General features: G+C 42.6%; 1 protein-coding gene across 1 annotated transcript; it reads right to left on the reverse strand.

Moving 5' to 3' along the window:
- Positions 1-201: 201 nt before the first annotated feature.
- Positions 202-10,213, reverse strand: LOC120767805. Its single transcript, XM_040094075.1, has 2 exons — positions 10,128-10,213; positions 202-8,397 (listed from the first exon to the last, which is right to left on the reverse strand). The coding sequence occupies exon 2, from the start codon at positions 8,063-8,065 to the stop codon at positions 5,027-5,029; it is 3,039 nt and encodes a 1,012-aa protein (XP_039950009.1). The 5' UTR covers positions 8,066-8,397; positions 10,128-10,213; the 3' UTR covers positions 202-5,026.
- Positions 10,214-10,623: the final 410 nt, after the last annotated feature.

Raw genomic sequence — 10,623 nt, forward strand, 5'->3', positions numbered from 1 at the left:
TATTGCCGCGAAGTATGCACCCATGGCTGTTTACTCACTGACCTGCCACCACATTGTCTCGCGCCCTGGCATTCTTCAGCAAAAACAGTTATACGACGCGTACTTACTTTATGACACCTTCTGCGCCGGAATCGTGCGGCAAGCCGCTGTTCGTATCACCTGATGGATGCACCGTTTTATGAGTAATAAAACACATGTTGATTATTTTTTTATATTCTCCTATATATATGGGATTTACAGCTCATATATATACGTTAATGCTTTCTGTCTTTATTTTAATTCGCATTTCCCTCGTGTGGTTTGTGTAATTTCTTTCATTATACATATTTTTGTTTCGTTTACTTATTGTTTTAGGTTTTTATTTCAAAGAAAAAAGTCTTTGGTTTACCATACAGTTACAAATACAGATGCATAAATACATACACATAATGTTTAATTTTCGCATTTACTTTTTACATATACATATACGTATATAATATAGACTTAAACAGCTACTATAAACTAGATTATTAGTCCTTAATGGTTTCTTACTTACATATGCATGAATGATATAAGTTGCGGTGTATGTATGAGTGTTTTTATGTGTGTATGAGCTAGTCTTTCGCTGCTCCTACCTAAACGGCTACACTAGTGTTGATATGTGTGTGGATATGCGAGTGTGGATATGTGTGTGTGTGGGTTTGCATGCTCGTGCGAAGCTGCAGAGTTGTAAGCTCCTGGCTAGCCTGCATTCAGGCGCCATTCCGTCACGAGTTGGAATGTTGTTTGTTTTGTGCTGTGGCGCCACATTGGCATGAAACTTGCATTTTTGTTGTCGTTCGTTTATATTGAGTAGTTGCTTTGATGCTTCGCCAAACACGCTTGGTTATGATACAATTTACAGTGACGTTGCGCCACGCTTTGGTCACTTTCAACTGACGACGTCGATAGCACACGAAAACATATTATTACAAATTTACATGCTTCAAACGGTTGGGAAAATATATTTCGGGGTTTATGTATGTGTTTGTATGTACAAATGAGCGCTTTAGCGATAGCACAGCAATTACTTTACATTCAAGAGTATTTACAAAAGCATATTGACTATCAACTGCTTACAGGTGTATTGATTTTATTTGATTACGTAACTTTTTAAATTATTGTTTTACTTTTGTAACCATTTTTTGAGCGCAAAGAATGTGATTTCTTATTTTTTTTCCAGTTTTACTTTTATACACACATTTGCTCGGAGTTTATACACTGAGGGGGGTATTTATCGTGACACAATAATTACTTATTTCATTTGTGGTGCTTTTCGGGTTTCTCCCAAGCACATAAGTCTATGAATTGATTTCAGTTTTATGGTTTCGCTTTCAATTTACACGCATGACACATACATCTGCGGCCAACTTTACAATAATAACCGTTAGCTTTCGAGGAAGTTCGGCAGCATCGGCTTGAAATGTTAGTGCTAAGTCCGTTTGGATTTGCGGGCATATTTGTTTGCATTTTTCTTTGTTTCTGCCTTTTTATTGAACTGCGGGCATTTGTGTGTCGTTGTGTGAGTGAATTTGATTCATGATATTTTAACTTATTTATATTTTTGTATGCAAAATTTCGTTTAGGTCTGTCTATGTAGCTGTTGGTCTGTGTCTGTGCGGTCTGTTGTTGGTTTGTCGTATTTTTATTTACGGTTATTGCCTAAACTCTGCTCGATTTCTTGCACTGAGCCATAAATTCTTGCGGTTTCCATTTCATATGTTCCACGTGAGCACACACACGCTAACCTGCCTATTGCTTTGTCTGTCGGCAAGTGTGTGTTTGTGTGCGTCAGTCTCGCTTTTTACTCTGGCTTTTAACGCAATCCACACAAAGCTAAACTAACATTTGCTGTGCTTAAGACACAAGCCACGCTTACTCTGCCTTACTCCTCAGCGCTGCGGCATACTCAGGTTTCCTGCTTTCAAATTCCTGCTGCTTTTTTTCACATGCAAATGCCTCACATGTGTTTGCCACAGTACGCACTTATGCCGTTCTGTGCTATTATTATTACACTAGCTGCTTTCAAGTACTAAGTATGCTATAAAAATATTTTATTTTATACATTTTATCTTCGCTTTTGTGTTCTTACTTTGCTCAACTTCTCATCCTAGCTTGCTTAGAGTTCCGAGTGTAAATTTCGTACATTCACCTGCTGAAATGTATGTCTGTAGTTGTGTTTAAAGTGGATTTTTCCATGAATTTGTCTGTGTGTATGTGCATTCGTCCCTAAACTGCGCTGCTCGCACTTTTCATTCCTTTCCTGTTTGTTCGTCAACTTTGAAACTATGTATTCAATGAAAAATGAAATAAACTAACTTCGCTTTAATTAAATTACAGCGCTGTGCTTGCTCTCGAAAGCGTGTATAAAAAATATAAAAAGAGTAGACTTTTAGTTTTAGTTTGTTTGCTTTTCAACAGTCCGCCTAGCTTACGAGTACTGCGTCTACTGTTCATAACGGGTACAAGTAGAAACTGTCATTCGGTTTGTGTAACTGTAAATTACATCTTACACATGTCTACTAATGCTTAGTATGCTTAGTTGCTTAGTTGTAACATGAATCCAATTCGGCAGTATTAGAAATGTAAGTGAAAGAAAAGTTCAACAACGCCGATTGCCAATGATAAGTGAAAGCTTTTAGAACTTTCATGACATAAAACATGAAAGCTATTCATATTTTTATTCGAAAGCTAATTCGATTAGAAAATTTGTAAAAGTTTACTGTAACACAAAGGGTAGAAAACCAGTGAGCATTACGAGCTAAAAAACAGTTGTAATATTTTTATAATTTTCGTGAAACATATTTCTTTATAATGAAGGCCAATGAAAGTTTCACATAAATTGTTTCACGGAGTTATTTTCTTTTTAAGTGTCTCAAAAGGGACAGTTTGAAGTACCAATCGTCACCAAACATGCAAAATAACGTAAAATCTTTTTCATAAGTCTACAGGCGAAGGAAAAACGATATAATAGAAACCATTCATATTGAAACTACATTTGAGTTTTGGTTATAAAAGGGTTATATATTGGTTACCATACACTCATATTATGGTTATCAAATGGTTATATGTTGGTTATTATAACTGACAACGATTTTAAATTTTTTTTGATGATACGTTGTTTCGCATTTTAGGCGACGAATTAGTGAAATTGTACCACTAAAGTCTTTTTTCGAGGAAATAAAAGGTCATTAGTGACACTAAGGTAAATATTTTATGAAATTTTTTTGGCGAAGTTTTAACTGTTATTTAATATAAAAGCAAGGTTATTCCTTGGGTTATAAAGAATTGTATAACAAAAATATTGTTGGCCTTTATTGATATTTTTAATGATGAATTTGTCAATTTTGTCTTCAAAGCGTCTGTTTATGCCGTAACTGCCCTTAATTAAGAACCACTCGCTCAATATGTGACATAACTGCTATAAACCCGTTAAAATTTAAGTTAGGTTTGCCTTAGGCTTAAAATTGGTTCCAAAAGAGTTGAGATTTTGTATCTTCTCACGCTGTCAGGGACCATATTTCCACTAAATGCTTAAGTATTTGAGCAAATATGTGCTTGAACATTATCGCTACGAAATTTAAGAGATTTCAAGAACAAAAATTTTTTTGTATTTTATAGTTTTATATAACGTTTCGTGGAGCTTTAATTTTTCGAATATTTCAAAAACTTTAAACTGTCCACAAATGCTTCCAAATATTATCAATTATGCCGTAAACAAAAACTTGATGTTTTCAACTTGAATTTCCGAATATGAATAACATTATGTCCACCGCTTTGTAAACATGAATTATTTCCGTTACCTAAAGTAGCGCTAAACAAATTCACTTATCATTGGTCTGTAGTCTGCAATTCAAATGACTGGCCCCGTGCTCATTATGTAATGTAAAAGAAAAAGAATATAAAAAATGCAGAAATCTGTAAAACTTTGTTGGGAAAGTATGCAAATAAAATGCAAACATTGAAGCAACAAAAGTACTTTGATTGCAAAATTAATTGTTTTCCAACTTACAGTGCGCTGCGGACTTTGGTTGCTTGCAACACCACACGAACATTTAGCGCAAACATTGCCGAAAGTTTACTGGCCGCATTTTAGGCGCGCTCAATGGACTCCCAAATTTCAGTTGCCGCATGAATATTTCCAACTGCGCGCCAAATGTTTAGTTTTTTCAATATATTATGCACCACTTTCAGTCAGTTTGCGGCGACTTTTTTTCCTACAGTATTTTCTATTGAATTTTCATTTCCACAAATATTTTTTTTTTTCATTTTCGTATTTTTTATATTTTCTCACAACTTTGAAACACTGCGTCTGCTTAGAATGTCACTGATTTTTACTTTTTATTTAGTACTTAACTACGTGCTGCTCTTACGATTTTAGCTGATATTAATTATTTACATTAACCCTAAAAGTATACTTGTAGTTATGCATTCGAAATTCATTTATCATGTGACTTATGCATATATTATATTATATATATATATATATATTAATATTAAATGAAAGTTACATCCTTCTACACAATTTTCAATTATTATCTTTAGTTATGAATTACTCAAACACTATCACATTCACGTTTATTACCACTGGCGAACTGCAGTAGTAGTAGTTATGCAGGTCCGCGCTCCGTCAGCCTCACAAACGGCCGAGTGCGGAGCGCAGCTGCTCAGTACAAAAATCTAATCGTCGTCATTCTCTCCTCATTTGCAGTCAATTGTATTAGTATTCGTATTAGTATGGATGTGCGAAATGGTTCCTCTTTCATATAGAAAGTAAATTAGTAAAAAAAATTGAATTACAAACTATTTGATTTGACGCGCTCTGCGTACAGCTGTGCAAAAACTCACTTAAAGTCAACAACTTAAGCATAAACTAAATGCTAAATTTACAAAAATATACAAAACTTATATCGAAAATCAAAAAGTTTGTGTCGCCGTCGCACTCCACCAAGTACCTTTGCGCCTATAATGTAAGGAACGTGTCGCTGTTGCTAGTCGCTGGCTCGTTTTACACGTCAGTGCCGCAGCCCTCCTGGTAGCCCTCGTCCGGTGAGTTGCGGCTGCTGCTCGTCAGCGCGCGCTTCAGCGCCGTCACCGGTGGCAGCACTGGCACGCCACCCTTTTGCCACACGCGTATTGTCTTGGCATTCACCGGCTGTCCGTTCGGCAGTATTGAAGTGTGTGCTTGGCCTGTGCCGTTTTGCGTCACCGTCACCGCCACTGCGGTCGACGCCGGTGTGGGTGAGGATCGGGAGCTGCTGAGTCCAGCGCCGCTGCTGCTGCTGCCACTGCCGCTGTGCTCGTGCAGGCGTGGCAGTGTTCTGCTGCTGAAGTGTGGACTGCTGTGGTTGCTGCTGTTGCCGCTGCCGCTGGCGCTGCCACCGAGGCCGTGTTGGCTCGCCACTGCCGCCGTCATGTGTTGTTGCAGTTGTTGTAGAGGATGCATTTGCAGGTGATGGTTGTGTTGGTGTTCGGCGCCAGGCACCAGTGGTAGGCCGTAGTCATTGGGGTAGCCACCGCCCACGTACGCGCTGGATGAGCCTGAGAGATTGGTGGTGGTTGTTGAAGCGGTTGAGTGGGTGCCGCCCATGCCACCGTTCGAGTTGTGCAGCAGCGCGGCCGATGACGTGGACGGATTGTGCAACATGCCGCCGACCCCTCCACCATTACTTCCATTGGCAGACGCACAACCTCCGGCCAGCTGCAAGTTGTTGTAGTGCGTACGTGGAAATGTTTTGCTGAAATAGTCGACGGTTCGCTCATGCAGATCGTAAAGTTGGTTCGACTCAATGATAGGCGTTTTGTCGGTGTAGCGCTTCATGAAGAGATCGTCCGCGGAAGAGGTGCCCGCTGGCGTATTCTCCCACAGCCCAGAGGGATAGAGTGAGTCGCAACCACCAGCGCGACTGTATTCGCCACTGGAGTTGCCCAGTTCGGTGCCCAAATTTGCAGTTAGTATCGCTGGTATTTTCAGATCGGCAAACTCATCGCTACCGAAACGTTTTGTGTCATTAATGAGATCTGGGTTGTTGCCAGCCGATGCTGTGGGCGAAAGGTAGCAAGGCGCCGTTGACAACGCACTGCCGTTGTTGTCGTAGCCAGTGGCTGAGTATGGCAAGTCCGTGAGGCGTGGCGGTTTCTGCACAGGATTGGTGAAGCCGCCCTCATTCGCGGACATCGCTGCGCTGCCCTTCCGCTCCAGCGTGCCTGATGTGTCTATACAGTTCGGTATGGCGCCGTTGGCTATGACGACGCCGCCTATGCTGCCATTTCCGGTAATGGGTTGAGTTTTGTTCGTTATGGAGTTTTGATGGTTGACGCTAGTTACCACTTCCATGTGGTTGGGTGTTTTGCTCTCGGTGTACGGCTGCCGCTTGACACGCATCAGCAGAAACATTACTGCCAGCAAAATGCATACAATTAAAACTACCAAAGCGGCGCTAAGGCCCACAATTTGACCACTTCCCAGTGATGCCATGCCTGCGGCGCGCATACTTACATGCAACGTGAAGTTGGCCTCGGCTGTGCCCGCACGATTCTCCGCCACGCAGTAAAATTCACTGGAGTCTGTTTCCTGCGCATTGGTGAGCACCAACCGCGAATGTTTCTCAAAGTGCCCGTTCTCATAGATGTGTACACGTTGATAAGAACTGAACGCGCTGTTGTTTGACAATAGTCTGCCATTCCAATACCAATTTATAACAGCCGGAGGTATGGCTTTAGCACGACACACTACCGAAGCGTTCTCGCCCATCGTCGCCTCCACATAATGGCTGATAGGCAACATTTCCGGTCGGCAAGCAAAGTCCTCCACCTGCAGCTCGGAGAAGGTTCGATCGACGACACGCTCGGGCCCACCTGCACATAACGGCGCCACGGGATATGGTATGTTCTTTTGGGTCAGCCAGAGCTTTGCATCTCTCATGCGACAGTCACACAGCCACGGATTGTCATGGAGTTCAATGCCATGCAATTTGCTCAGTGTTTCGATCGTGCGCGGCTGCAACACACCCAGCTTGTTGCCGTTTAGACGCAGTAAAGTTAAGCCCTCCAAACCATCGAAAGCAAGCGGTGCTATGGACTGAATGTCACAGTGCGACAGATCAAGCTTGTGCAATGACGGCGTGCTGGCGAACGAGTTCGACTCGATCTTGTGTATATGATTGGAAGCCAACGTCAGTTCACGCAGCGATGAGATATAGCTAAGCGCCAACGATGGCACGACAACCAGCAGATTATGCGACAAGTCCAGTTCGACGAGATTGGTAAGTCCTTTAAACGTTTCCGGTTCGATTTCACCAATTTTACAGCTGCGCAAATACAGCTTCTGCAAATTCAGCAAATTGGCGCGTATGAACTTCTCATTCGACAGCGTCTGCAACTTATTGCCCGACATGTCCAGCACCTGTGTTGACGGATCGATGTTCTCGGGTATCTGTATGAGCTGCCGATCGATACACTCTACCGTCTGCTTGCCGCCCTTCCACTTGCACGCGCACACCGTCTGACAGCTGCTCAGATGCGGTTGATGGTGCACGATTAGCGTGTTGTCGGCGGACGTCGAATGCGTGTGCGTCAGATATGGTGGTATTATCGGTGGTGGTGGTGACGCAGGTGGCTTGCCAAATTGAGCCATATAATCATCGGTCATGGCCTGACTGTCGGCCACCGAGTAAACATCATTGTTCATGTTGGCGTGATGCTTGCCGGCTGCGGCACCGCTGCTCACGTACGCACTGTTGGCATCGAGAGGAAAGTGTGGCGAGGGCAGGCTGTTGGCGCCGCTTGCTGCGCCATACGATATGTGGCCCTGACTTTGGCGGTTGAAGCGTGTGGCTAGCGAGCTCGGTGGCTGGCCGGTCAGAAGCAGTGAGGAGAGGAGTAACGGCCACAGTGGTGGCAGCAGGCGTGTTGTTGTGCGAAATTTGAGCCGACCTTGCGGCTGTCGTGTGTATTGATGTTGGTGGTGGTGTTGTTGAAGCGTTGTGCGCTGCTGCCGGTGACTGCAGTGGCAGGTGGTACGCTGTTGTCGCTGTCGATTTTGCATGATTTCTGTTGTTTTAGTAGCTGCCTTAGCTATTACTTGTGTTAGATATGTAAGTTTAGATATTTTTTATGCACATGAATGCATGACTTGTCTCTCTTTGGAATGAAAATGATAATATGTAGCGAATTTCACTTGCTTGCTCTCGCGTGGCATGAGTCCTTCTTGCAATTGTGTTCGCCGCGCACATTTGAGTTTGCAGGATATGTGTTTATTTTAATTTCTAACCGCCAAAGGAGATGTTTTTTTCTCCCTAATTGTTTATTTTATGTATTTATTTTTTTTCACTGACTTGCTTGCGTGCCCAAGAAGCGGTAAGTCGCGAGGTCTGTCTACTAGAAGTTGGAGATTAATTAATTATTCATATTTTTCATTCACAATATTCGTCACGCGATTGGTTTTACGCGAGCTTTGCGTGTATGGAGGCTAGAAAAGTGGCGTTGAGAAGCCAGAAAATAATTTAGAAAATATTTCGATTTCGAAAAAGTAAAGAATTTGAGAACTTTGCTTCGCTTGTCTTTCGCAAACACTTTATCGCGGTTCCAGTTGTTGATCTTAACGCGACCGCGGTGTGTCCTGTATATGCCACAAGGTTTCAAACCAAAACAAAACTTTGATCCAGCGAGCAAACAAAATCGAAGCTGCTGACGCTGAGCTATGCGTCATTTGCAGTCCTTTTATGTTTTGACGCTTCGCTTTAAATTCCGCTGCTCACGCGAAAGGATTGCTGTGTCTGCGGCGCGTAGCTGTTGTTATTGCTTGAGTTAAGCCCTCGTGTGTCGCTTGTATTTTTCTTGCACACACAGACTTTGGCCTGTCAACTTTTTTAATTAACACAAAGCACGCGTTCTTGCGTTTCGCGCGTGTCCTTCGCACCACCTTTTGGCTTAATTTTTATTGCTTTGCTTTGCGGTTTTACTTTTGTTTAGATTTTAGCCAATTTTGGGCCTACAATGATGTGTGTGATAATACGTGTGTGAGTATGTGGGTGTGTGTAGTTTTCATGAGTGGAGTGTCTGGCGCTCGTCGCTTTGCACAATGGCCATAATCCGTCTGATTTTATAGGCGTTCAACATGATTTTCACACATTTCATTTTTCATTTTCATTTTTATTTTCACGATTTTTCTTCATAGCATTTTTTGCTATATTTTTGTTTGGGGCAAATGTTTTGTGAAATTGATTAGTCTCGCAGGATTCGTGAGTGACGTGCCTTGCACGTGTACAACACAATTTCGGCCACTGGTCCGCATAAGTGTGCGGCGTACAGTCCGTCAATGTATTAACTCGCGAATTTCATGTTTCGCCGCAATTAACGGTTCCTAGTAGCACAAACATTTGGGCGTTCAGATTTCGCGCCACGGTATAAATTTGCATGAACCGACTAAATTTAACACTCCTGCCAACAGCACTTGGCTATTTGCGGCAGTTCAAGTACAAATATCGAACCTTTGGGAACGCACTTCATTTAACGATTGTTGTTGTAGCGCGTGCGAATCTCAATTTTTTTCTGTAACATGCGCTGGTCAATAGCACGCGATTTTGTATTTCACTTAATTTTTTGTTGTTATTTGCATATGATATTCCTAGCATGCTAGTGGCTAGGAGTTCAAGACACAAACACACTTGCAACACGCTTTGGTGAAGGATGTGAAATTGTCACACCCCCTTTCAACGCCGCAACATGGGCTAGGACGTGAGCGTGTTGCAAAACTTGTCCTCCGAAAACTATGCGCGTTACTTTACTGGCTTGTTGACTGGCTAACGGACTGCCTAACAGCCTGCCAGCCTATTTGCTTTTCAACTTCGGCTGTTTGCTTCGTTTGGCACAATTTCGCCTTTAACGATTTTTTACTTCGACACGCTGTCGTTCATTTCATTCAGTAAATTACACGAATATTCACGAAAATTTGTACTAAGCTTCCTTGGCGTTTACATGTATGGAAAATCCGATCAACGCATATACACACACAAGCACCAGTAACTTTTCACAGTGGCACTTCAGGCGTTTGCCAGCGCTAAATAACACTTAATTTCACAATTTTCTGCAATTAATAATTGGCTCACTTTAGTGAAATGATTTCATTACAATTGGCAATAAAACTTAATAACGCCGCATTCACGAATACACCCAACCGCTCGGCATGGTTAATCGTCGTGGACTGAAGAAAAATGAATTAAACGCAAACTCAAAATGCACCGTGCTGGAGCACGACGACTGCGGCGACGACACACCGCCAATGCCAGTTGGAAGTCACGAAGGCTGGAGCATGACTTAACGAAACGTGTAGAGCGCGCGCCTCACACACACACACACACACACACTAGTTAGAATGAGTGTGCTACTCGAAAGAAAAGCCGCTCAGTGCAAGCAGGATTTGCCCACGCTCAGTGCCAGCAGCTGCTGCGTTCACAGCTAAGCATTGCCTGTGTTGAATGGGTATGTGCGGCTGTGAGCACAAGCACTGGAGACTTCTCTCTGCAATCAGTCTTCTGTACGAAGCGGAAAGTGAATTTGGAAAAGAGAGCGCGCTCACTGGAAGTCATGAATAACCAGTGGTGG

This window comes from Bactrocera tryoni, chromosome 2, assembly GCF_016617805.1.
Source record: "Bactrocera tryoni isolate S06 chromosome 2, CSIRO_BtryS06_freeze2, whole genome shotgun sequence".
In the NCBI taxonomy this organism is placed as follows: Eukaryota; Metazoa; Arthropoda; class Insecta; order Diptera; family Tephritidae; genus Bactrocera; species Bactrocera tryoni.

Coding starts and splice junctions, on each gene's coding strand:
- LOC120767805 (XM_040094075.1), bottom strand. CDS start 8,065: ATGCAAAATCGACAGCGACAACAGCGTACCACCTGCCACTGCAGTCAC.